Below are 26,461 nucleotides of genomic sequence, written 5' to 3' on the forward strand. Positions count from 1 at the left end.
TTCTTAGAATCCACACCATGCTAGCAATCATAGAATTTTTCAAACTAAATCATCCTCACGTCCCAACACCACCTTCCCCTTCTCATTCTGCTTTTCCTTCCCACCATCCCCCATCTCCAAATCCACCTGTTTCTCCCCCTTACCACCATCCTTCCCCACCCTCCCGCTCCCCCCACTCCTCCCATCCACTCTCTCCCTCCACCCTTTTCCCCACCTAACCGCGGCCCAAGTCGCCAAACTACTCGCAACAAGAAACCCCGCACTAATCGTCGAAAACCAACCCACCCCCATCCTCTCCACAGCCGGCAAAACCGTCGCCGTCCCCACCGCTGCAAAAATATACCGAATCATATAATTCCCCGCAATAACCTCCGCACCACTTCTTTGCATCACATCCAAACAATACGTATTCAGACTGGGGAAACAGAAGAGTTGTGCCACGCCTTGGATGAACATCATGATGACGGGGAGAGGGATACCTCCGAAATCTTTTTCTACGGACCAGCCGTAAAGGAGCATGCAAGCTGGGATGACGATACCTAGGAAGGGAAGCGCGGATCGGAGTCGATCTTCTGGGATGCGTGTTCCTCGGATTTGCATGTATTTATTGGTTATGTGGTCTGAGTAGCGTCCGCCGAAGAAGGTTCCGACGATGTAGCCGAAACCTGGGGCGAGGTAGAAAAGTCCGGATTGGATGGGGGTGGTGAGGCTGAAGCGTGGGTTGAGGATGTAGCGGATCTGTGGAGGTTGTTAGTTTGTCTTCCCCTGTGTGTGATTACTTTAAGGGGATATAGGTGAAATAATATCTTGTCATATCACACCCTATCGTGTAGATGGATAGACAGATAGATAAATAGACAGATGAATAAATATAAGAAATAGAAAAACATACAGGAGTCAAAAGTGAATACATATTCCAAACCAAACTACTACTAGCCAACGCCACCATGATCAAATTCGGATACTTATAAAGTCTAACGACTCTCCACGGATTCAACATTCCCCACAATACACTAGCTTTCCTCTTCCAATTCATCCCCACCAATTCATCTTTCTTCATTCGATGAATGGTTTCTGGGAGTAGGAAGTACGCTCCGAGTACAGCACATGCCGCTAATGCAGTTTGAAGCCAGAAAATCACACGCCAGGATTGAAATGTTACGATTATACCACCGATGAAAGGACCAAGTGCAGGACCAATAAGTGTACCGGAAAGAAACCATCCCATGGCCGTTCCACGTTCCGTTGGGCGATAGATATCCCCAATACATGCAGCGCCAATGGTTAAGAAAGAAGTTCCTTGAAAGGCTGTCAAGATACGAAAGATAAAAAAGGCGAGGAGATTAGGAGCGAGAGCGGTGCCAATTGAGCATGCTGTAAAGAGAGCGGATGTGATGAGGGAAATCTAAAATGGTTTAGTATCTTCAAAAATGCATATGCTCAAGAACCAGATTTCGAAACTTACCCATTTCCTTCCATAAACCTGACTCAATGGTCCCCATACCAATGGACTAATCCCCATGAATAACATATACAGCGCATTACTTAAATTGATGATAGTACCGGTAGTTCCATAGGTAGAGGCCACCTCTGGCACTGCCGCCAATACGGTGGTACTACTAATGGGAGCCAGAAAACTACAAAAAGAAAGTAAAGCCACAATGACCATTTTGCGCTTGGGAGGAATGCGATCATATATAGAATCATGGATGAATATATTCGAGTGCGTTTGTTGAATTGGTGCATCTTGTGTATTGGAGATATGTGAGGCAATTGGAGCGAGATTCGAAGGTGGTAAGTGTGAGATGGAACTACCTGTACTGTGGATAGAGTAAGAGTCGGAATCTTCATGAGAAGTGATGGGTTCATCTTTTTGGCGAGGAGACATTTGTGTATGTGATGTCTGTGATGCGAGTCCATGTTCGCTCCTTGGCAAATCATGATGGTTTAGACTTGAAGCCATGACCTGAACTTGATGTTAAAGAAAGATGGAAGACTTTATAATCCAAATATACGACATCCGTAAAAAGCAAGTGAAAACTCCCTCGTGGATCATGAAAGGCAATTAATCTCTAGATTAATTTTCCAATCGATGTCATCAAAGAGTTTTCAATTGCCTCGATATTCAAATCTGCAATTGATATAGAAAAATAGAACAAAAAGAAAGAGTCAATATATGAAAACAATAGAGAAATAGAAACAGAAAAGAGAAGGAAAAACTAACTACTGACTCATCTTCATCCCACGAACGATAAGCAAAGCTACTAAACAATCATATCCTATTCTAGACTGCCTAGTACATAGATAGTACATACGTACCTAGCAGTTACTATCATCGGCCGAGAATCGGCACTGCAAATGCACCTTTTACATATTCCCACGCATATCCATATCTATATCCGTACCCATCCACATCCACATGCAAATCCACATCCGTACGAGTACCGGTATTTATCACCAAGGAAGCAAGCAAGCAAGTAGATACCGTACTCCTTAGACCAACCTACCAATAAGACCCCGCAGGTACCCCCAGCACCAACTCATCTATTGCCATATATATCTGATCAAAATCATCACTACCCGTCCACCCATCCCATCTCATCCCATCAATCTATATATCTACGGAGTAATATCCGCATATATACCCGATCACGAAGATACACACAAATAAATAAATAAATAAACCAAGCACACAAACAAACCATATAGTCGCGTGCTTACCTAGGTAGATAGCAAAAGCCTTCACACATCACACATCACGACAAACCCCACAAGGACCCAAGCCAAAAAAAAGCTTAACAAAAGCTAAGTTTCTAACCCCATCCATCCACACACCCACACATAACAACTAAGTTCTGACAAATCCCCAGTAAATCGACCAATCATCTGCCTGCCGAAAGGAAAAAGAAAAAGTGGGTCTGCTGATTTTTCCGGATCAATTCTTCCTTGTGCGTGCGTGCGTCTTTTCCGTGCACTAGGTGCTATTTATTACCTGCTCTGTTTAGCCTCTACTTTCTACATTCTCTATACTTCACCCTCTGGCTATCTCTTATATATGCTAGGTACTTCATACATGCTCTATACTCTATAACCATTGATTACCTACCTACCTATTTGTACATGTATAGCAAGCACCTAGCAAGTACCTAGTATATACACCACACCACACCATAAAAATCAGAAACTCGACATTCAATATTCAATATTCAATAAGAAAATCAATACCTATTTAAACATCACATTATACTCGAGTAAATATTTCTCAATCTCAACACTTTTGAATAATGAATGATGAATGATAAACATCACATACATCACATCACATATAAAAATGGTGAACTAATTACCCAAGTACATACATGCCTACCTATCTCACCCAAAAAAGTCCAAATCCAAATCCAAGTCTCTCAACAAATAAATATATATAGTCTTATTACAATACTACCATCCTACTACATACATCACATCACATCACATCCATACCATACCATGTGACCAGAACCAAGCTAGATAGATACGATACATCTATCCAGGCCGCCAAGAAAGATCTTCATGAAGGTTTGATGATTGAGGATTAATATAAGATTAACTACCTAACATGTGATAATGATACTATAGTACCACCTCATATCACATCACATCACATGAACATCAACATCACGATCTATTCAGGAGACTCAAGCTAGGTATGTATGCTCTTAATGAAACGATACCTATATATATATATTCCCAAAGAAATCCGAGTGTCTGATGTCAAAAATATAATATCAATTAACACCTCAAATATGTATATATCAATATCAATATAAATATATAAAATACTATACTATACTATAACAACTCAGTGCATGAATGAATCCACCCATCCATCCATCCATCAAACCATCAATACAACGCAAAACAACACAAAAGACCTCTCCATCCCTCCCTTCCATCCCCTTCCTTCCCTCCATCACCCCCTTCCAATCCCATCCACGTGCCCCATGATAAGAATAAACAAGAACATACAACATAACCCGAGAACGCTCACCCATCAATCAATCAATCAATCAATCAATCAATCAATCAATCAATCAATCAATCAATCGCACTCAACACAACGTAACACAAACGTAACGTCAACGTAAAAAAACGCAACCGTATATTTGTAAATGCAATGACATGATATAACCGCCCACAAATAGTGCCGACGCTGAAGCCAAAGATCAAAGACCAAAGCCAAAAGCCAATGCCAAATGTCAAATATCAAATATCAATCCCATACACATGATATATGACATGACTAACTTCCCAATCCAATCCTTAGAAAAAAAAACACAATGAACAAAAAAATATATTCCGATGAAGATGATGGGGTATGATGAGGTATATGAGGGATATTAGAGAGGCAGGTGATATAATATAGATGATAGATGTATAAGACGTATGTAAGTGATGAGTATGCGAGGATATATCAATGCATTCTTTCAAAAGAACGACATAGTATATAATATTGTATATGCATTCGCCTTTCCCCGATTCTTCCAATTCGATAAAAAAATCAAGTTGAAGCATTCGAGAGATTCGAGGTTGAGTTCTCATGCTTCAACTTTGACTTTTTCTTACGTAAACTTTTCGGAAGCTATACCAAGAGAGAGAAAATTAGTAGTTAACACTCGAGGTAAATATTGAATGCTAAATCAAAATACGATTCCAATCTCAGCAGTAGATTTACCACCTCTCTCTCAAAGGTGCGAAAAGTTAACTCGAGAAGGGACTAGAAAAACTAGTAAAACCTGCCGAGAAAGTAGTAACGTGACGTGCCTGATAGTCTCTCTCCAGGAGACCTGTGTATTTTCCTGCATTAACCAAAATTTTCATATCGGTATAAAGGGCCGAGGATCGCGTTGCGACGATTCCAAGGAAACTGAGAGTTCTCTTGAGAAGGTCACTGAGTCCTTCCTTATCAAGTATATCCTTAAATAATGGTCGAAGAATGTTATCGTTCCATGCTGCTTGGAGAGTGAGAACATTACCCCATTGCCTAATTTGTCATGTCAACAGATATTTTCATCCAATATACTGAAGTTTAAACTTACGCATGTGCAGTTCCCCAAGGATTTGTAACAAAAAGTCTACCATCTCCTAAACCATGAAATGCTCTAGTACTATTAACAAGTGCCTGAAGACCATTTCTTGCATAGTCTAGAGCTGTCTTATCAATTTCATCTGCTGATGTAGCATGTTTATTGATGCTTGGAACCTCGATACCATTTCGGAAATCATCAACACCGCGTTCTACCGTATTTGAGGATGATACCGCATGTGAATGTTCCAAAATCTTCAAGACGAAATTCCTATATGTGATAACTTGCGCACCATAATACTTGGCTCTCATTCGTGCTGTGAGGATATCTGTCGCAGGAGGGTCATTTTCATGCCAAGCAATTGTTCCTCCGGCTTCTTTCCACCGGAATAAAAAGTCCTCGGCCGTAGCTATCGATTCATAATGATTGGGATCTTGACGTTTATAAACAGAAGGAAATTGGGAGTCTTCCGTAGAAGGTTAGTCGCTTTTCTCAGATAAAAAGAATATTAAAGAACATACCATTATCAGGTTTGTAAAACATATTGTGTAATTGATTAAGATGTTTGCGAAGATAGAGTTGACCTTGATAACTTAACAAAACCTTTTCATCAAAACCTTCTTTCACGGCTTCGACAATATTTGGACTTGGCATGTTTTCTTCGTACGTTAAAATACCAGAGTGTGGACAGGGTAACTCTGCTACGATATCACTAACTAATGTTAGAATGTAAATTTATCAATCAGATGAAATAAATATACCTTTCGAGCTGTAAGCATGTCCAAAATGCGAAAATCAATGGATTGTCTTTCGCCAATACGGGAAATCCATCTTGCTTCAACTTTTTGAAACGATCCAGTTTCCTACCATTCATGTTAGTGGTATTCAAATCGGGAATTGAATATGACTTACGGTCTCAAAATAACCTGTAAAGCTCTACAAGCTTGATGAATGTATGAATGACTTTCCAAAACCCTTCCAAGTTGTCCGTGATAAAGACCGGCTAAAATATTCACATGAACATGCTGTAGACTATTTCCTCCAAGTTGATTTCCAATAATATCCGTAGCAAGTGCGAAATATGCCAAACCCGGAATGACATCCACATTCCTAGGTCTAAAGCCACTTCTTGCTAAATATGAATCACCTTCTATCGAAGTTCTTCGGCTGCGAGGATAAAATCGATCAATATTGTCCTTGGGTGATGGTAGTTCTGAAGATTGTGTTGGAGAACTTTGAATGGGGGATGGATGACCATTTCGTACAACTGGGGAATTGATGTGGCCCCAAGGATTTTCGATATCTTTGTCGGAAGGAAGTTCGGGAATTTTCCCTCTCTCTTGACAAATCTTTCCTAAGGCTAATACCACCAAGACTAAAGCTGTGCTAATCGAACGACTTGGATGACCTGGCTTGACAAACCCGTAACCACCGACAACTGAGATTTCTGGTGGTTCTCCAACTCCCGGCGATCTTTTTCGCTTGCTTCCTGGACTCTCTGGTGGTTTCATACTTACAAAACCTGCATGTTGTGATGCCAAAGTCTGAACTTGTTTTGGTTTCGCGGAATCCGATGGAATAGATTTGAGAAATGACTCAACCAGAGCATCCAGTCGCCTCGGTATCAATATCGGATGCATGATATTTATATGTTCCTTGTAGCTTTTGACCAAGTCCAAAACTACACTTTTTCGAAAATCTGGCATACCATCTGACATGATACTGCCAACGACTGGTGGAGGATAATCTGGCGCACTAGATGGTGGAGTCATACCACCTAATTGACCCCATTCTTCACCTGCTGGGGAGGAGATATCAGAACTCGTATCGACTATAGAATCGGCATGGTCTGTCATAGGATCTCGGTCGTAACCTTGAGCTAAGTCAGTTCCTTCCCCCCTTCCAAATAATCTTAACAATCCACGTCGCTCTTCTTGCAGCATGGGATATTTCTCGTCTTTCACATTCTTTGGTAAACCACCCCCACCCTCAACCATCTGTTTTACAGAAGGAACCAGTAAAAGCCTAGCAGCGCCTGTCGTATGATTGACTGGTATTAAAGGTTGTCCTGGAGGTACAGGTTCGCCTTCCTCTTCCTCTTCAATTGCACCAGGAGTGGACCCTTCAAGTGGTTGTACAGGAACTACGGTAGTTGGCGTTTCTATTGGCGTGGCATTATGAAGAGTATTCATATCCGAGTCATGAAATGATCTAAAATTATCAGGTAATTGAACATCGTCTCTCCCTTCCACTTTCATGAGCTCAATGCTCGATAAAGGTCGACCAGCGCCCACTCTCTCCTGTAAATCGTTCACTCGTTTGTTCAATAACTCCAAACCTGTCTTCAAGACAGTGAATAGTTCCGTGTTACGATTTTCCAGCCGCAATAAGGCCTCGATGATGTCCGTGGAAGCCTTGTCGATTCTAAAATAGTCAGCAGCATATCATCCCAATTCTTTTCTCAAGACCTACGGTTTCGGTGGTGGATCTCGATAACGGCATTCAAAGTTCTTCTCTTTACAACTTCCACAAGCCGGTCGCCCTTCATCACATTTCGCCTTTAAATTGCGACAGCTATCGCATGCCTGAGCGGCGCGTTGCGCTTTCCGAGGTTTCGCAGGTTGAGTATAAGGCGTCACTGAATATTGCTCTCGGGATGGATGGGCATGGTTTTGTGGTGGACCATACATTGACATGGACCCGTCAAACGTTGGTGTAGTCATCGGGCTTGTGGAGGGAGGCGGGGGTTGGGGTTGATACATGGGAGGAGCGGGGTTATTATTATACATCTGCGGCGTGTGTTGAGCGTGCTGCGGAGGTGGAGGTTGATGTTGATCGAATCTCGGGGGGAAAGACCTTCCTCTCTCTTCAGGGTAGGGTGGATTCACATGATGGTCTGTACCATTTGTTGTAGGTAGTGGTCTATGTTGTGGAGGTTCTTCCGAAGGATCTGGTTTCACGACGGGCTCTCGAGAACCATTGTGACCGTTATGCCCATTGTATTGAGGGATAGGAGGAGGTTGGTGCGTATTATGTATGTGGTAGACATGCGAATGTCCTGAATTGGGGCGATGAGGGTCTTGATGTTCCTGGAAGTTAGGGTGGGGAGCTCGTCTATCGAGGGGGTGGGCGTGAGACTCGGGACGAGAGAATGGACTGCTATTATACGGAGGTTGTAAGGGAGGAAGGGCCCTTGAAGGGTTGGGTTGATTGGGCTGTTCGATCGGCCAAGCAGGACCAGGTCCTAACCTTGGTCGCTTTGGATCTGGTTGACCATTGTCCATCATTGCGATTTCATACAAAAGTTAAGTGGCCACAACAGCTAGGGCCATGGACTGCGGTCGAGCGCGGCGGCTTCTTACAGGTTCGAGGAGAACACAGAGGCGTAATAGAGCTCAGTGGAGAATCATCTGCGCAGGTATGTATTACGGACTGACGTGTAGGTAATCATGTGTGTGATGTAACAGAATGCCGCGCAACTGAATTATGAAGGTAATAAGATGGTATCGTAAAGTCTGCTGGAACAAGGTTTTCCAAGATCAGCCATATTGCTTCCCGAGGGTAAAGTAGTAAAGTAGTGGTAAGCTATCAAAAAGCGACCCGGGTACCAAGTAAGTGGTCCACCAGGTCCATCGAATATAGTTTGCGCGGGAGTGAGGCGCAATGGTATGGTAGAAGCGATGTCCAAGGGAAATTTTAGAACATTACCTTTTCGAAATTTGATTAACCCTTTCAAGTAGAGTGAAGGATCTGCAATGATATTTTTTGGGTCACTTTCCAAGTTGATTTGGAAATATTTATGAAGACCTTGATCGGAGGGGGTTTAGATTGGGAAGAAAATGTATAAATAGGTAATAATAATAATAATAATATCTGGGGAATATTTTTTTTTTTTTTTTTTTGGCTTGGGTAGGTTGTAATAAATTGTAATCTGTGATAGCTGAGACGGAAGCTGGGATTCAAGGTATGTATGTATGTATGTAGGTATGTATGTATCTCGTTTCTCGCTTCTCGTTCCTCTCAACTTTTCCTCTTTCTCTTGCGACGAAGGTGGGATGATAATATCTTTGGGTTTTTGGGTTTTGAGTTTGGATTTTTGATTTTTGAATCTGATTTTGGACTTAGTTTGGCCTTTAGTTTTGGCTTTAGTTTTGGTTCTAAAAGCGGGAGTAGGCACGGTACATCGAGTAGTGTGTGGATAGTGCCCGAGTAGTGAGTACCTAATGAGATGAGTAAAGCAAGGCAAGGTAAAAAAAAATAAAAAAATAGTGTGAACCTGTCAAAAATGGTAAAAATAGTCGAAATTTAGTTCTGTTAAACTTGGGACTGGGTTTTTTGGTGGATTTTTTGGCGTTGCATAGTATGTATTTCCAGGATCTCTTGAGCGTTTCCTTTTCTGGTGCTATTGGTGTTATTGGTGTTTATTGGTGTTATTGGTGCTGGTGCTATATTGATTGATTGATTTGTTAGAAATGGAAAGGAGAAGAGAATAGTCAAAATCAAAATCAAAACAACTGATTGATTACTTATCAAGCTGAAACCAAAATAAAAGTAAAAAATAAATACAGCATAGTACAATGCAATCAATACAGTAAAATACTAGACGGTAATGGAAGAGGAAATAAGAGAGATTGATTTGGAAAAGAGAATGTGCAGCAGTGATTCAGAACCAGTCGTTTAATGACCGAGGTGTATGTTGCGTGGTGCGTGGTATGTGTGGTATGTGTGGTGTGTGAGGTTTTGTGCAGAAAAAAAAAGGTGGAAAGGTGGGTGGATAGAGGGATGGATGGATGAATGGATAGATGCTTGCTTGCTTGCTTGTCCTTGAATTGTGGATGGATATCGTAAAGATGGAAATCGGATAGTAGAATAGAAGGCTTAATACTAGAAATTTTTCGGGGTTTAGAAGGTTCCTCAGTCCTCATCAACCTTGAACCCTTCATAATATTCATAACCCCAAGCAAAGGAAAGAAAAATAATTATAAAAAAAAAATCCACTTCAAACTGATTTTTTCCCCTTCATCCTCTTTCATCTCCTTTTCAATTTTCAAGCACTAATAAAAAACCATCTCCTCTAACCTAAAATTTTATGCCAGCTTGCGTTGAAATTCTTGGATTGCCGGTAGCTTCATCCTTTCAATCTTCCGAAACGTTGAAAAGAAAACGCTTCGATAATTGAATATGACACTACGGGAAATACAATAATGACAAGGCAAACTTCGCAAAACTTTTGAAACTTTTGGTCAAAGTCGATGGATAGGGATACGATAAGGATGGAGGTGATAGGTGAAGATTAAGGTAAAGAGAAGGATCATGCAAGTAGGCATCCAAAAATTGACGTACCAACCCGTGTCTTCGTGACCTAGAATGTATGGAAGAGTATGGACCCTGTGTTACTTGATATGGCGCCGTCGAAAGCCGTTGAAGATGAAGAAGATGCGATCGAGCGAGGTGGATGGCTCGTTATGCTGGTATGCGGTATGCGGTATGCTATTATGCTTGTTGTTGAATGTTGGTTGACTGTCGTAAACCCTCCCAAGATCTGCACTGTTTGGTTCGTCTCTCCGCAGCGTAAAGTCTTGTCGGTATGGATTTATCTTTCTTTCGGCGCGGCGCACTTTCGCGATTCAACCTTCAAGTTGTTCAATGTCGGTGCTGTGCTCACTAATCTGTGTTCATGAGAGCTTTCGTGCCCAGTTACCCGGTGCCAAACCACCCGAGAACAGGCGATATAATACTTTTTTGTGGATAACTAAGGTGATTTTGAAAGTTGGGAAGTTTAGATTGACAAGGGGGGCAGGTATAGTATAATGTAAGGTGGGATAATAGTAATAATAGTTTGTGAAATGCGAGAATGCTTGATGAGTTGAAACTAGGATGAATGTAATACCCAAGTCGGCTGGAGCTTTGAAATGGGGGTGAATGAGGCGTGGGAAGAAGGATAAGGATGGAAAACTTTTGGAAAAGGTGTGTGAAGGCGAGATAGATGCTGGACTGTGTGTTGGTTAGGTTTATTCTATAAAAGGTGGTACGTAGGTAGTAGGTAGGCTGGATGAAAATAATAACCTCCCTCATGCTATTGGGAAATACTATCGTGAAGGGCTGATTTATCCAATTCTTGATATCTACAATCAACTTCACATTTGCTGTAGCTCAGCCATCTACTTTCATCCACCTTTGCATCCCACTACTGCTGGTAACAAATAATGCTACCCTTACCAAGAGGTAGACCTTACCCATAAAGGCAACGATTTATTTTATTTTGTTGAGTTGGACTGTATACGATATTTCTATGACTGATGAAGGGGTTAATGAGGGAACTTGGAAGTGATAGATGAAAAGGTCTAGCCATTGAATGTCATCCAAGTGGGACAAGCCAGTAAAGTATTCATTTCGCTATGTAAAATTCGAGTACAAGATTTGATGAAGAAAGTAAAAACATGTCACCGCCGATGAGAAAGAAATACAAGCCGCATGTGTGTGTATGTGTGTGAGTACTCTGTACGGAGTAATGTATTTTGTGCCGATGTCAAAGTATCTAGGTACCGATGTAATAATAAGCAGCACATGGCATCCATCTCAACTTTACTTGCAAAACTTCGACTTCCCGCACAACAAACTTCAACCAAAGCTTTCCTAGCTCCCTCCCTTCCCTCTTCCTTTATCCAATCACCGCCCCAACCACCACATCACTTCTCACGATTATATCCGGATCTGCGTATTCCGTACACACGTCGCATCCCAAGAATGCGAACCAGTAAGCAGAGCCGGGATGTAGCACCGTCTTCTGAAAACCAACCAATGATAAATGTGGAGGGATTGATAGTCTCGTCTGGCCCTATCCGTAGTAACAAGGACATCCAATGCATTTTAGCAATTTTATTAGCCAGTGCAGAAACAGTCAAACAATTATTTTTTATTATTTTCCTCATAACAATCCCATTAATACCTATACCCATTATTTCAAACCTTGGAAAAATAACCCCGACTAGGAAGGAAGGATGCGGAGGCGTCAGTCACCTTCATGTGGATTCCCTCCGTACTTGCCAAGCTGAAGGCTTGTCAGCCTCGAATGTCGTATGACCTGCTCCTTACACATGCGAACCAAGCATTCTAATAGACTCGAGTATGTATGTATGGTAGTACGTTTGTGATAACAATTGAATGTTTCTACTGTAGAGTCTATACATATCCATCGAGGAAGGAATACAGATTCATTCATACATACATACTCCATCTCCATCTCCATATCTCCATGCATACGGCGTACATACATCCATCCATCCCCCCAGCATACAAAATCACAAACATGAAGCCATTCCCTTCACCCCCCTCATTGAAATCATTCCCATGAATCCCATCCTATTCATTAATAATAATGCCCATTCCCAAGAATTCCAGCAAAACTCATGATGAACAGCAGGCCTCCTGGTCAAGGTACATACCGACACCTCGGACATGGGAGACACCAGCTCCAGCGCCCATTCTTCTGTGCACCATAATCCTGCATCAAAAGAATCCTTCGCCTCGCTCAACCCATGGAGATTAATCGGTAATGTCTGTCTGTCTGTCTCCCCTTAAACCGAATAATCTCAAATTGTCCATCCCCTCTATAATAATGTAAAAAAAATAATGTGGATATCGAACCCATTATTTCATTTTCTGGAAGGATTCTTTTCTTTTCTTTTCTTCTTCTTCTTTCCTTTTCCTTTTCAAACTTACCCTACACTCCCTTGCCCAGCTGCTTCGGCTCGGACTTTGGATACTTTCTGGAATTGTCAAAGCGTGTTAATAAATATGATGGATGGACTCCGTAATCATAATATACAATAATATAATAATGATGCCCAGGACGATGATCTATCAAAAAAAAAATCAAAACTGCCAATCACGCAATGCTTTTGCCTCTTTTTGCCTCAAATCCGATACTAATGATTTCATATGTCTCTCCATCATGTTTTCATTGTGCAGTAGTAAATAGTAAATATACTATCTATAATTCCTTACCAACGCCTTGAAGGATTCATATCGCACTATCTAGCTAGCTCTGTGTCACAACCCAATATCAATCATGAATCACCACAAGACAATCATGAGATTCTACAAAGATCCCAAACCTCCCAGTAGATAGACATTGGACAATAAGATCAGCATGGAGAACTGCGGGGACCATAATACATGATCCAACGGCCCTCGGATAAAGCCTTCCTCCCAAGTCCCCCAACCTATCCTCCCCCAATCACAGTGTTGTTCCTGAAAGCAAGATTGACAAGTACTGGCACGGGTATCGATATACGCGCATGTTACAAGTTACAACTTTATTCCACACAACCTTACTAGATAGACAGTGACAACTTACAAGTTACAACATACTTACAAGAACAAGCAAAAGGAATGAAGTTCGGCGGAACGGGCGCGAGGCAAGGAAAGGAACGAGAAGCTCGCTCTAGCTCTAGCTTTAGCTCTACTCCGTAGCTTTCCTTCTAGCTTCCATCTAACAAAAACCCAAACCAAGAAACTTATTTACTCCAGAAGTGGAGAGATAGCTCGGCTATTGAACAACTCGAGTCAAGTTTTTACAAAAATTTTCACCAGCGCCATTCAATCCATGATATTATCCAGAAAAACGAAATGTAGTCTGGTAAGTTGTAACCAGTCTTTTGTAAGATGGCCATAACACACACACACAGTAAAAGTAGCACCAAAAGATTTATTCGCCATCGAGTGTCTCAAATCTCGAGGGAAAAGGAATCTTCTACTGCGTAATTTGTAGAAGATTCATACCATTCAAACACTAGAAGGAAAGAAATGTCGGAAAAGCCCGAGGATTTCTCCAATCAAAATTCACAAACGACTTAAATGCAAGGTAAGAATTACCAAGTATTCGGGCAAAACCTGTAAACCATGTGGAAACGGCATTGCCGGCGTTGAAAAGTATCTACCTACCTACCTACATGTACTCACCGCAACGAAAACGACGCGATATAATGATCATGAATCGTGACGGGAACTTGGGTTCGGGAGTTTTCAAGGTATCTACTCATGCGAGTGGCTTTAAGATCTAAAGTAGATGTACTAGATAGAGGTACTAGAAGTATGTCGTCGGCGATCAACTTCACGAAAAGAAGGCTGAAGAGATCATCAATAATAAGAGGCATCCCTTGCAGATTGCAGACCAATAAAAAGTTTGGTATCCGATGCGATGGCTCCATAGATTGATGCCCGAAAAATACGCGGCAAACAAGGATACATCGAAATAAACTTTCCCTCCTGTCAAAAACCGGCAAGATCTGTCCTCGCTTCGTAGGATAACGTATTAAAACATAGCTTACATAGCTTGCATAGCATCATTGCATAGTACATAGTATGAGATACTTTTGAGACTACGGGGACGAGGCAAAAATGATGCGACTGGATGCGGATCATCTGACGTTCCTGGGCTTTCAAACGGGACTGGTAACCTCACCGCTTCTTCCGAGCTAAAAGATCAGATACGCTGATAAAAATACGATTGATCATTAAGGAGGCTGAGGCTAAGTGTTAGGAACTTAAGATGGCTCCGAAAGAAAAATGACAAGACGGCTAAAGGTTAATTTGAAAAGAGGTCCATGTAATGTGATTTGTGTTCTGATTTGTTGATGTTGGTTACATGTTTGGTTAGACAATGTTCAATGTACCGAGTAGTTCATGTTGCTCATGGTTGCAGATGGTTGGTGACTTGCTTCCAGAACCGGTACTCGCTTTTCCATGGCAGACGATAAATCTTCCGATGTGACCAATGGAAGCTTTCGGAGGTTAATACGCAATATGCACAAATCTCCTTCTTACTCGTTGATTGCTTTTACCATACATGCCACGATTGTAGAAATCTCAAAAGCCAATAATCTCAAGCTAGATCTGCGATTGTTTCACAGAAACGAATCTTCGATACATACCGGTATAACCTTACATTTAGACAAACTGTTGGTTGATGCTATCGCATGTAGGTAACCAGTGATATCCGAAAAACATCCGAAATATGCCTCCGTACTCCGTAATGTAATAGACGCAAAATTGCTCGGATAATGTACCGAATATACATATGATATTTTGATAGATAAGAAACTGATGAACCTTCAACCCCTCCAAAACAAGAAGTCAACATCCGCACGTGCCGTTGCGAAAATACAGTAATCATTCATGAAACGATAAATGTTAAGGCCAAGGTTAACCAGGTCCACCTTGTACTTTGTACTCCGTACGGACCCTTTTCCACGTGTCAGCGGCGCCCTTCATCTGCTTGGCCCTGCTCATCTTGTTCACCTAATCTTCCATTCACAGCTTGATAGCGTGGGTGTGCTTTCTATCGGTAACCGAGCTAATTTTCTAGGATCAATGATATTCATTTATCCTGAGGGATAGTTATCCTTAGCTATCCTATGTTATCAGAGTAAGCGCAAATGTCGGTGTAACACAGAGCATGCGAGCTTACTCAGATGTGTCAAATGAGAACGTGAGGGCCAAATTTGATATTTGATCATGTCGCGCAAATTTGATTCGGTGTACCATCAGCTTTGAACGTTCCAATGAATCGGGAAGGGACGGCGAAACATCATCTCCATTGGGTGCCGAAGATACCGATATACATGTATATTCGGCTGGTTCACTACCTCGATTAAATGAAAGATTGATAACGCCACCGCCCTTGCCTGTCTCAATCTTACTCGTATATCTCCTTGATCGTCTATTGGGGCTGCGTGATAACGAGCTCGTTCTCTGTTGTAGTATCCTGACTGGTCAAGTTACTCTTTGAATCCTTGACGTGTTGATGGCGTTTCGGAATAGCTCGTCTAATCCCGATGTAACCGTAACCTCTACTCGGCCCAAATCATGGTCTAACGCAATGGTCGTGGCTGTCTTAAAACCTACGTATGTCCTATTTCAACCTGTTCCATTGACATGATCGTCATGGATGCGTCTTCTTTTGGTGTGTCTGCTGGCCTCAACGCTGCTTCTTCGAGTACGTCGACGGCGCCCAGGAATATTGATCTTGGATTCTTCCCCTTCAGTAAATGTTAAGTCGCCCGTTTCCCCGAGGATTTCCCGGGATGCTTCTTCCATCAAAATACCCAGTCCTATCAATGCCGTCTCGTCCATACTGCGCCAATCTATAGAGCCCCCTTCTGCAGTTGCACGAAAATAGAAATCTGAAGCATAGGTGTGAAGTGACTTTAATAGATCGGAGTCGGGCAATCCCTTCGGTGAGTCTCGTTCATTTGCAAAGTAGATGTCCGATTCGGCATATCTGGTTGGTGCATTCTTGCTCCGAAACAATACAGCTTCGGGAGGCACAGCACTTAAAGAGGATGATGTAGTATCCCGATTTGTAGAAACAATCACACTCCTTGGAATGAAACCTGCTGCGGAAATCCGACCTGAGCAACATATCAGTAACGTAACTTTTTTATCTCCCTATGGATGTTGTGCATGTGGATGTTACCTGCAACAGCGTCGTAAACGGAAGGTTTTCTTGATCGTGAAACCTTGTCTCCCTCTATTGATTTTTCTTCAATATCTGGGTTGATAAATGTGTTTTGTGAAAATGCTTTCGATGTCATGGTCTCCGTCAATCTTCAAAGATTGTTGTCTGGAATGTAAAAGAAAATAACAATCGTGAAAGTTGAGTCTGGCTAGAGCGTTCGAGAAATTTAGCTTAAGTGTGACAATGACCAACAACCCCGCGTAATCGATAACTGTACCGTTGTGTCGCGGTTCTTTCAGGCTTCACTCCAGAACAAGCATCACTTCCTATTGATCTACTAGCATTGAAGTAAATCATCGCCACTTACCTGGTACTTGTTTGATTTCTTCCTACATATACGCGACATCAAATGTATGAATCAATTGATCTATGATCGATCAACGGGCAACCTTGGCCCAAATGCCTTTGCGCGCATCCAAACCAGTCGATTAATTCATGCGATTTCACCAGCTTCGAAGCTACAATTCAATGGTGGCGAAGAATCTCCAACTGTAGCCACAGATGCAGAAGCTCGAGAATATGAGGCAGTGAAGTTATGGGCGCACCAAACTGGAGTGAACGCACTATCGATAGATAGATTCGAAGGAAAGATGTAAGAGTGAAATGAATGTTTGAAATCGTTAAAAGACTGGACTAACAAGAGGATATATAGTCTTCTTTCTGGGGGAGCAGATGCATCGATCAAAATTTGGGATCTTGATCAAATCCCCACCGGGGCTTCAGAATATACATTCCGACCAACCGGAATAGTCCCTAGGTATTTCACAGATTTCTATCATTGTGTCAAACAGTTTGAAAGCATCCACTAACTCGGGTCTGTAGAAATGCTTCCGCGCACAAGTATGGCATTACACATCTTAGTTTCTATACTTTCGATTCTGCCGCTTTTCTCTCTTCATCATACGATCATCATCTCAAACTATACTCCACAGAGTCTCTCCAGGTCTCTGCAGACTTCGATTTAAACTCTATCGTCTATTCGCATGCCGTATCTCCCATTGCACAACATCTTTTGGTGGCTTGCGCGACTCAACACCCAGCTGTCAGACTCGTTGATCTTCGGTCAGGCGCAAGTACACATTCATTAGCCGGGCATCATAGGGCTATACTTTCTGTCGCTTGGCATCCGAATATTGATCATATATTAGCTAGTGGGTGTGTCGATGGTACCGTTCGTCTTTGGGATATACGTAAGAGTTCCGGAGCAGTGGGCTTGCTGGACTTGGAAGATGCAATTGGGGTTACGATTACACATGGCATGGCAGGTGGTCGATCAAGAGTTTCAGCTAAAGCACATTCAGGCGCTGTTAATGGTCTAACCTGGACGGATAATGGAAATTATATCATATCTGCAGCGCATGATGAAAGAATTCGTGTCTGGGATGCAGCTACGGGTGGAAATACCCTTGCAAGCTTCGGGCCAACAATAAAGAATGGACATCTTTCAAGTCTACCTCTAGTAGTATCACCTACGGCATTAACGCCTCCCATGAAAGAACTCCTATTCTTCCCCAATGAAAAAGAAATTCTCGTTTTCGAACTCCACGAAGGCCGCCTTCTCAAACGGTTGAAAGTTCCTGGTCCCACTGTAGCAGCAGTGCGATCTCGAACTGGTGAAAGAAATATCAGAAATCGTATTACAGCATTGGCTTGGAGAGAACCAGTCGATGGTATATACTCCGCTCATTCTGATGGACTGATTAGAGCTTGGATACCTAGAACTGAAGAAGATGTAGAGTTAGATCGTGAGGAAGAGGAGGAAGGTGAAACTCGGCATGAGAATGAAGGGGGCAAGAGGAAGAGGAATGTTCTGGATGATGTTTTTAGAGATTTGACGAGACAGAAAATAAGTTTTGGTTAAGGGTCTGAATAATTTAAACCTTTCTAAACAGATATGTTCGCCAGGAACATTAATATCCAAATTATTTTCCTAGACCAAAAATTAGAATGTAACATAGTATAATAGAAATTCATATATGGAGTATATCAGTGTACCTTCCGCCTTCCATAAAAAACTTGTATCGTAGTTTACACTCCTTAGATATGGATATGTACCGTATAGAATATGTAGCCGTGGGCTTAACATGATCAACGTACCTAGTATGTGAGAGTTTTTCTGTTGTTTATCTGTGTCCTCGCAGTAAGAGTATTAGAGGAGTGTATTTGGGTGCTATCATGTTTGGTGTTTTGTATATATAGGATTATGGAGTTGTGATAGGTGGGAAGGTTTACTTGTCTCGATTTATTCGTGGTATTGTACTCGGGTGGATTTAGATTCATGTATGATTATATGCTAATTGCTCTTGATTGTGTGATGTAAATAGAGTATGCAGAGGTGTAGACCATTCAGCTACGGGGTAGCTTTGGTTATAGGAGAACAGAGGGAGAAAAGGACCCGGGGGAGGATGTTTGGAAGAAGGTTGATTCGTTTATTTTTAGATTTGTGCTGATATTATGAGACGTCTTTATGAGTATAATGAAGGGCAAGGTTGATATGTCAAGAACGACTGATATCAAAACTTATATGCAGATATTTCTCATATAAGACATTTTTCAAATCCCTCTATTCTACTTCCCCAGATGAATACCACCATCAATGATCGAATTTGTACCAGTAGTACTCTCACTCTCGGCTAAACAGTATATTTGTCTAGCAACTTCTTCAACGGTGGCAACTCTTTCTAATGGACTCTTCTTTTTCACTGCTTCTACTTTTGATTCGGGAAATTGGAGTCCCCAGTCCTAGAATGGTTGATATTAGTTCATTATATTTGTCTGATTAGGTATACGATGTTCATCGAGTAACAGTGGTATTGTGTGGTATGTAGAATTAATGGCAACAGAAGGAAAGGATGTTGGACATACCGTAAGCATTAATCCCGGTGAAACGGAATTCACACGTATTGTTGATGTGATAGCTAATGTCTTAATGAGATGTATCTGAGCAGCTTTCGTTACAGAATATGCCTAGTGTCCATAAAGTTAGCTCTTATCTTCACTCTATCCACATCCATACCCATCAGATTTTCAGGAAAAAACATACCATAGAACTCCCACCAGGTTTTACCCCTCTAAGAATCATTTCGTTAGTCATTGTATGCCCTTCTTTCTACGTATAATGAGAAAAGAAAGGAAAAATAGAAGAAGACTAACGCAATACTAGCAGTGGATATAAAACTTCCATCAGTCTTTTCTAAGTATGGTTTCACAGCATGAAAAAGCCATAAATGTGACTTTACATTCATATTAAAACAACGATCCCAATCTTCTTCGACGACGTTATCATCGAGATCTTGAAAGTTACGTATTTGAGTCCAGCCATGGTTCGATACGACTATTATCTATGTTAGGTCTTTTGATTTACAATTAAGATATAAATCTAAAAAAGAAGAATAAGAGAGTTAAAGATATAAACCTACCAACATCTAATCGTCCCCATTGCTCTATGCTCTCCTTGACCAATCTCTCTACCTCATCTTTCTTCGACATATCAGCCTTTATGGCTGTAATTCTCTTTCCATTTTCATTATCATTTGGCATCTTGCTCCGTTCAAGATCTTCCAATTCATCAACAAGACTTTGCGCTTTTGCATGACTGGAATAATAATTGATGATAACGCGAATACCATGAGAAGCAAAGAGCCGAGCTGTAGCGGCACCTAGCCCTGCCGATGAGGCGGTAATAAGAACTACAGAAGAGTGACTTAAAGGTGCCATCTTAGGTGCTTCGGATGATGGGTGGTGGATGTTGGATGTTGGATGATAGATTGCTTGTGAGGTTGAAGTGAGCGGGGCAGAAGTTACCCCGCAGTCATGCATGTGGCCCCCGTTTTCCTTCCATTTCAGTCATATTTGTATCACTGCTGAGTTTCGTCCTTCATTTAATAATTTTTACTTCTCTTGCGATATAATAAAAGATAATTGCTCATAGAATAAAATCTTGAGGTTGTCGCCTTCGGTGTTCTCTTTTTTATGCATCGAATTGAAAGCCCCTCCGCATTCTGTAATTGCCTTAAAAATACCGCCGGCATCTCCAAAATTAGTGAATTGATCACCTGGGACCTTAAATATCATCTGTGAGCATATATAATCGCCTGCATATTCGGGGAGACGGAAGGACTTTTGGTAGCAAGAAATCAACTTGCCTCCATTGGTAATCTCCGCGTTAGCAATGCGAATCTTTAACTGCCACGTGCAATCGAACATATTTTAGAGCTATGGATAGAGGTGTGGATGGTACAGTTCTCGCCACAGGAAACTTTTCAAAGTATATCGTCAAAGGACTGTCGACGGCAACGGTACATTCTGGTAGAGCATATAATAATCATTGAATCTAGTTGTCGGCAAGAAGTAACTCCAGCCTGGCATTACCAGAAAGCTATGTAAGTTTAAGATACTGACAAAATATCGGACTGGTTTGTGAGATTTGACGGTTGATTGAAAACTTTTGTTGAGAAGAAGACCGCGCAAGGTAGCCCATTGTCCATGATCAGCATCATCGATGCCAAGTTCTCCCATGAATAGTACCATTTTGAAAACCAGTTTAAACAAGGCAGGTATTAAAATTGCCATTGGCAATTGGCCGGCAATGTTGAACTTGGTAGAGGATAGAGAGATGCGAGTGGTTATACCCGGTGCACTTCGGGGGCCCACATATTGACTCAAAGGTTCATAGGCATGCCGTGGCTTGACACCGCAAGTAGAACAAGAAACAAGTGTCCCAGCTCATGTCGGAACGTGGACCAATGAATATAAGATCAATTGTACCAGGTAGAAGAAGCTCATGCTTTACACCAAAAGCAGTGTGTCTATAATAAGTTAGTTAAGAACTGAAGAGCGGACGATTAACCTACATAAAACCTATCGATTTAAGATTGCCCTTCCCCGAGAAACTGCTGTAATATCACGGAGAATAGGAACACCAGAAAAACTTCGACGGATGTGCGTTTGTTTAGATGGCTCGATCTCTCACGAAAAGACATGCTCGAATTGGAATGAATGCCTCTCTTCCTCAAACCTAGATTATAATTAGTATATGGTGAACTAAATTAACGCTTTTTGAAGATACCTTCAGAAAACATGATGAGAAACAAGATTAGTGCTTTAGTGCCAAAACATGCTGTTCCAAAGCGCAGTGTCCTGTCGCTAAGGCAATTGATAGCTTTTTCAAATATTGTATCTAACATTTTGTCAAGAAACTCTGCCATGAAGTGGAAGAGATTACTGATTGGATGACGACTGATCAATTTCCTGTTCAACCTTGTGCGAATCCTGTACCTTGCCGTCACTAGTTCTACTTTTGTTATTACCGCTTCCCTTACCGGTTCCAGGTTTAGGCTGACGAATTTCTTCTTCATCAGTATAAAGACCACTGTGAGCCTGATCAGAACCATTAATTCCGCCGTCACCGTCTTTTTCCTCTGAGATATCGTCAATCGGTAGATCTTTACGAGATTACTCGATGACCGAGCTTTTTTTCCGCTCCGTCGCCATGTTGATCGAGTGCTGATAAGAAGTTGCTCAGCTATGTACATAGTCTTTTTGTGAGAAAGTAGAAAAAGGGTGTCACAATCGATAAGAAAAGAATTAAATAGGGAAGAATAAGTCGTTTGAGTGAATTTTTTCTTAATATTGATGTAGTAGGAGAATACGAAGAAAGTAGACGCGGCAGGAAAAAGGATCTTCAAGACTGAAATCACTTACCCAGAATTATCATTCAGTCATTAATGTAGCAAGGAACCAAGCCTACCTTGATAGTATAGTCCTTCTTCTGGGGTGGGTCATATCGTTGCTGGTCGGGGCATGTCTTCGCCGGCTTCGGGGTGGCAACAAAGACCTCCGTCGCAGGTATGATTTAAAATAGGTTTTACCGGCCTCGAGATTACAACAGCTATACACAAAGCCTCTCTATTATTCCATGCCATGTTTACGCAGAAGGGGGGGGAGCTCTGGAAGCCTCTGGATGTTCTCGCTTGCTACGGCGTACCCGTTGAATATATAATAGGATACTGATAGACAACCCCTACAACTTTGCTGCAGTGTGATTACTTTTTCACTTTTTGAACAAGAAACTACATGATCATCAATACTGAACTCCTTTGCAGCTTTCCCACAAATGTTAGTAGGCAAGCATGGATGCCCAATACCAACTATCTAGATTGTTCTATCAAAGCAGTCTGTTCGGTTGATTAAGTTGCATGATGTCTTGACATATTGCCTTTGAATGCCAATCACTTGACAACTTTCCAACAGGTAATTCTAATACCGCTTGACTTCAAGATAATATCTGTGTGGTGGTTGGTCCGAGCTTTGTCGGTTATTCTCAGCTACTCTCGAGCCGAAGGGGTAAGGGGTAGCAAATGTAAGAACCCTCCGCAGACTTCATTCAAGGTATTCCCCTATTTCTCTTTTTTGCTGATATTTGGCAAGAGCAGTATCATCGAGTGGCGGCTCCGGAGTAATATACTATTGTGATAGACAGTATGGCACCGATCTGCTGTTAAATCACCAGGAAGCTTTTCCACTTGGTTGGTAACACTGATTGTGGTATACAAGGAAAGGTACGATAAATAGTTTGCATTATAGTTCCTTCTGTGGTCTAAGTAAGCGCCAGCTTGACAACGAGTACCTGTACCGGTTGTGAAACAGTATTCCAATATACTTACCAATGCTAAAGGTTTCGTCGATCGGGATGAAAGGCCGATTTGAGATTTTAATTCGTTACTGTCTTATAGGAGGGACAGCGTGTTTGGGGTACCCAACCGGTCTTTCCAATTATGATTATATCGATCGAGATCCTCTCACATAGGCTGCAGACGTGTGTCGACCAGTTTTCCATACGCAGTTTCAATTCCAATGGTAGTAAGATTGCCACCCTCACTTTAATACTTTCAGGAGTTTCGAAAGCGAAAACAGACCAGTCCCGCTCCTTTAATAAGCGAATGATTGTATAGATGGCCTAATGAGTCAAACTCATGTGGTTCATGTGAGGTCTGATAATGTGAAAAGGACAAGAATTCTTGCATCCTTCATAAATCGGCAATGAAGACATATGCACTGGCACAATTCAGATGTCGAATTGATGAATTGCGATAAATTGCACGGGTAATGACCCTGGGAGAGGAAGGTCGAGTGTTGACGGAGATATTGATAAACTCATCATCTAAGATCATACATTCCACATCGATAGGAAAAGCATCCGGTCAAAGGCCTGAAGAAGCAGTCCCAATATACCGGCAGAAGTCGACTTCTTGACCCCTGGAAAACATTCAGCCGTGCCTCAAAACTGCAGTAAGAAATTGAATGATTCCTCCATGCTTAAAAATAAGCGAGCATCGTGATGCTCAACATCTAAGATGAAGTCCCGCAGAGAAATACGCAGCACATGGAAGTATACCTCTAACAACAGCCGAGATGAAAGCAAACAGATAGAATGACGGTTGACCAAAAAGTGATTGACTAATCTGTCGAACGATACTGTCATTGGGTTCAAGCATCCCAAGATGATATACTGCCTTTTCAGAAACAAATCGTGTGGATCATCGGTTGGGTATACGCGATACAACGACTCCGGAAGGAGATAAAACTTTCAAAATCTACGCGATCGATGGGATATACTGCAATCAAAGGCCTCCCTAAAAATAAAAGACGAAAAGAGTCAATTCTTTATTAATGGGCCAAGGTCGTTACCTCGAGGTGGTTTGGGCCCTGTCAGAGGTGAAAAGTCCAGAACACCAATGGTAAGTGAATTCTCATTCATATTCATTCACATCTCAAAGAAATGATCCTCAAAAAAAATATTAAAAAAATAAAAAGGGAACCATCAGAAGATGTATTGGAAATGGACAGTCCTCAATAATTCTGCTCATCATGGAAATATGTCAAAACGTTGACAGAGCTCTAGTCCTCAATCTCTTCCATAAGTTGTATCTTTGACCTCAAAGCCAAAGATCATCTCCAGACAGATGATTGATGGTGAGATGTTTTTGGTGTCATTTTGGTGTCAGAAAATTGCCACTGACGGTGCGACAACAATAGAGTATCGATACGTTGATTGTTATTTGCAGTATATGGGATTTGAATTGCTTGATTAAAAAGCTTGTGGGTATGGGCGAAGGTTCAACAAAATCAGATGAAGGTCCGAGCTCTCTGTAACTTCTTCGGAATTTTCCGAAACTAACCCCTCCCCCACTATACAGCCAATTTGGGATAGACATATCCCACTGATGTATATACTCCGTTTAAGATTTATCTACCTAGGAAGAAAATCCTTTCTTGTACACATCTTCAAGGGACAATCATTTCTTCGAAAATAGAGTACTGTTTTGCTTGATACCCATTCTTTCCACTCTTCTTCCCCTTCCAAGAAGATCTTTACTTTTCCGAGGTCGGGAAATGGCTCCTATAACTTTGGCTGGTTCGGCGGACTCGAAGAACAAATTCGAGGACTTATCCGGTATTGATACTGCGAAATATGCCAATCCCTATGATGCTTTGATCGAAGCATGTCACGATGATCCGGTATTTAGTTTTCACTGTTGACACCATCTATCCCGTCAAACCAACAGCTCTACTTACATTTCGAGCCTTTACAAATTGATCACATAACATATGTGTGTTTGAAATACTAGTGATTTACTTGATTACATACTTTGAACTGATAATCTCCTCAGGTCGAAATACAAGCTAAGTATGCAACTCACCGAGAAACTCGAAATGCTCAACAGAAAGCCAAAATACTGGCTTCTGATTTTCAGGAAATGATAATGGATACGGTTCTTCAAAAACTGGAGGATCCCAATATTGAGCCTGGATTTGAGGATCCACGACATTGCCTGGTATTCTGGGCGCGTCCTCCCCAACATATCAAAACTCTAGTGGGGAAAATCCAACAGAAACTGCTTACTTTGGCTCCGAGTATGTGAAGATGCACCATCGCTTAGCCATGACCTTTCTAATATTCGTCTTATTTCTCACCACTGACATAAACCTCAGGGCTATGGCTTATGCCCCTGCTCAAGTTGCACCTTACTGCGCTTGAAATCACCCATTCACTGACCTCCCCGGAAATAACCTCCATCATCAATCAGCTCGGTACATCTACCATATCAACCATGACAGATTATCCCCTTCAACACCGAGCTCGTCTCATCAAACCTACACTGTCCTATGATTCCGCCGCAGTTGCCCTTTCATTTCTTCCTGCCGCCGGAGAATCACTCACCTCAACTCCGGATTCATCATCCCGCAATCCCAGAACGGCCCAAGATGATGTTTTAACCTATCATCATCTTCGCCAATCTCTATTCACGCTGGCCCGATCTACGGGTATTTCCGTTGACTCCCGTTATGTAGTTCCTAGTTCACATATCACGGTTGGACGATTTCTCACGCAGGAAAATCATGATACGCCTGAGAAACGACAAGCTTGGATAGATTTGATTGAGGAAATCAATGTGTGGCTTAAAGAGGAGTACTGGCCACGGGAGGGAGAAGGAAGAAATGAGGATGGAGAGTGGATTGTAGGACAGGAGAAGGGTTTGGATTGTAGGAGGGGCCAGCTGTGGTATGGAGGGGGTGAGACGGTTATGTTAGGAAAGGGGTTCTAAGTGTAGTCCCAAGAATACAGTAGTATACTTCTTAACACTCGGTTTTGTAGCTTCTGCTTCCTTGTATTCAAGAATGGTGAGCGTATGTTACTGTAAGACCTAGTAAAAGTATAACCGTATTAAATGAAAGGAATTTAGAGTGGTCAACATCTATTAACGGAAAAGTAAGCAAAAAGTGGCATTTTAGTGCTGTTTGATCATGAGCCCACAAATAGTCTTATAAGCTCTATTTTTAAAAAACCCCCAAGAAATCTATTCTTCATACT

General features: G+C 41.7%; 13 protein-coding genes across 13 annotated transcripts; 5 read left to right on the top strand and 8 right to left on the bottom strand.

Moving 5' to 3' along the window:
- Positions 1-39: 39 nt before the first annotated feature.
- SS1G_05370 (hypothetical protein) lies at positions 40-1,888 on the bottom strand (the record flags this gene model as incomplete). Its single annotated transcript, XM_001593892.1, has 3 exons — positions 40-738; positions 893-1,405; positions 1,466-1,888. 3 exons carry the CDS (start codon positions 1,886-1,888, stop codon positions 40-42), a joined length of 1,635 nt encoding a protein of 544 aa, XP_001593942.1.
- A 2,713-nt stretch (positions 1,889-4,601) lies between these two features.
- Positions 4,602-7,789, bottom strand: SS1G_05371 (hypothetical protein; the record flags this gene model as incomplete). The annotated part of the gene is made up of 7 exons (XM_001593893.1): positions 4,602-4,621; positions 4,776-5,023; positions 5,079-5,532; positions 5,588-5,778; positions 5,828-5,929; positions 5,979-7,490; positions 7,539-7,789. The coding sequence occupies 7 exons, from the start codon at positions 7,787-7,789 to the stop codon at positions 4,602-4,604; spliced, it is 2,778 nt and encodes a 925-aa protein (XP_001593943.1).
- A 267-nt stretch (positions 7,790-8,056) lies between these two features.
- SS1G_05372 (hypothetical protein) lies at positions 8,057-8,869 on the top strand (the record flags this gene model as incomplete). The annotated part of the gene is made up of 3 exons (XM_001593894.1): positions 8,057-8,089; positions 8,167-8,484; positions 8,807-8,869. The coding sequence occupies 3 exons, from the start codon at positions 8,057-8,059 to the stop codon at positions 8,867-8,869; spliced, it is 414 nt and encodes a 137-aa protein (XP_001593944.1).
- Positions 8,870-10,468: 1,599 nt separating this feature from the next.
- Positions 10,469-10,747, top strand: SS1G_05373 (predicted protein; the record flags this gene model as incomplete). The annotated part of the gene is made up of 1 exon (XM_001593895.1): positions 10,469-10,747. The coding sequence occupies one exon, from the start codon at positions 10,469-10,471 to the stop codon at positions 10,745-10,747; it is 279 nt and encodes a 92-aa protein (XP_001593945.1).
- A 1,282-nt stretch (positions 10,748-12,029) lies between these two features.
- Positions 12,030-12,526, bottom strand: SS1G_05374 (predicted protein; the record flags this gene model as incomplete). The annotated part of the gene is made up of 3 exons (XM_001593896.1): positions 12,030-12,117; positions 12,295-12,428; positions 12,512-12,526. The coding sequence occupies 3 exons, from the start codon at positions 12,524-12,526 to the stop codon at positions 12,030-12,032; spliced, it is 237 nt and encodes a 78-aa protein (XP_001593946.1).
- A 2,513-nt stretch (positions 12,527-15,039) lies between these two features.
- On the bottom strand, positions 15,040-15,243 carry SS1G_05375 (hypothetical protein; the record flags this gene model as incomplete). The annotated part of the gene is made up of 1 exon (XM_001593897.1): positions 15,040-15,243. One exon carries the CDS (start codon positions 15,241-15,243, stop codon positions 15,040-15,042), a length of 204 nt encoding a protein of 67 aa, XP_001593947.1.
- A 743-nt stretch (positions 15,244-15,986) lies between these two features.
- On the bottom strand, positions 15,987-16,663 carry SS1G_05376 (hypothetical protein; the record flags this gene model as incomplete). Its single annotated transcript, XM_001593898.1, has 2 exons — positions 15,987-16,480; positions 16,546-16,663. 2 exons carry the CDS (start codon positions 16,661-16,663, stop codon positions 15,987-15,989), a joined length of 612 nt encoding a protein of 203 aa, XP_001593948.1.
- A 277-nt stretch (positions 16,664-16,940) lies between these two features.
- On the top strand, positions 16,941-18,448 carry SS1G_05377 (hypothetical protein; the record flags this gene model as incomplete). Its single annotated transcript, XM_001593899.1, has 3 exons — positions 16,941-17,179; positions 17,240-17,344; positions 17,410-18,448. The coding sequence occupies 3 exons, from the start codon at positions 16,941-16,943 to the stop codon at positions 18,446-18,448; spliced, it is 1,383 nt and encodes a 460-aa protein (XP_001593949.1).
- Positions 18,449-19,155: 707 nt separating this feature from the next.
- SS1G_05378 (hypothetical protein) lies at positions 19,156-20,304 on the bottom strand (the record flags this gene model as incomplete). The annotated part of the gene is made up of 5 exons (XM_001593900.1): positions 19,156-19,329; positions 19,453-19,554; positions 19,631-19,658; positions 19,741-19,921; positions 20,007-20,304. The coding sequence occupies 5 exons, from the start codon at positions 20,302-20,304 to the stop codon at positions 19,156-19,158; spliced, it is 783 nt and encodes a 260-aa protein (XP_001593950.1).
- A 1,503-nt stretch (positions 20,305-21,807) lies between these two features.
- On the bottom strand, positions 21,808-22,080 carry SS1G_05379 (predicted protein; the record flags this gene model as incomplete). Its single annotated transcript, XM_001593901.1, has 2 exons — positions 21,808-21,958; positions 22,046-22,080. The coding sequence occupies 2 exons, from the start codon at positions 22,078-22,080 to the stop codon at positions 21,808-21,810; spliced, it is 186 nt and encodes a 61-aa protein (XP_001593951.1).
- Positions 22,081-22,367: 287 nt separating this feature from the next.
- On the bottom strand, positions 22,368-22,511 carry SS1G_05380 (predicted protein; the record flags this gene model as incomplete). Its single annotated transcript, XM_001593902.1, has 1 exon — positions 22,368-22,511. The coding sequence occupies one exon, from the start codon at positions 22,509-22,511 to the stop codon at positions 22,368-22,370; it is 144 nt and encodes a 47-aa protein (XP_001593952.1).
- Positions 22,512-24,981: 2,470 nt separating this feature from the next.
- Positions 24,982-25,128, top strand: SS1G_05381 (predicted protein; the record flags this gene model as incomplete). Its single annotated transcript, XM_001593903.1, has 1 exon — positions 24,982-25,128. One exon carries the CDS (start codon positions 24,982-24,984, stop codon positions 25,126-25,128), a length of 147 nt encoding a protein of 48 aa, XP_001593953.1.
- A 218-nt stretch (positions 25,129-25,346) lies between these two features.
- On the top strand, positions 25,347-26,195 carry SS1G_05382 (hypothetical protein; the record flags this gene model as incomplete). Its single annotated transcript, XM_001593904.1, has 2 exons — positions 25,347-25,503; positions 25,582-26,195. The coding sequence occupies 2 exons, from the start codon at positions 25,347-25,349 to the stop codon at positions 26,193-26,195; spliced, it is 771 nt and encodes a 256-aa protein (XP_001593954.1).
- Positions 26,196-26,461: the final 266 nt, after the last annotated feature.

Source organism: Sclerotinia sclerotiorum, genomic scaffold (genome assembly GCF_000146945.2).
Source record: "Sclerotinia sclerotiorum 1980 UF-70 scaffold_6 genomic scaffold, whole genome shotgun sequence".
Lineage (NCBI taxonomy): Eukaryota > Fungi > Ascomycota > Leotiomycetes > Helotiales > Sclerotiniaceae > Sclerotinia > Sclerotinia sclerotiorum.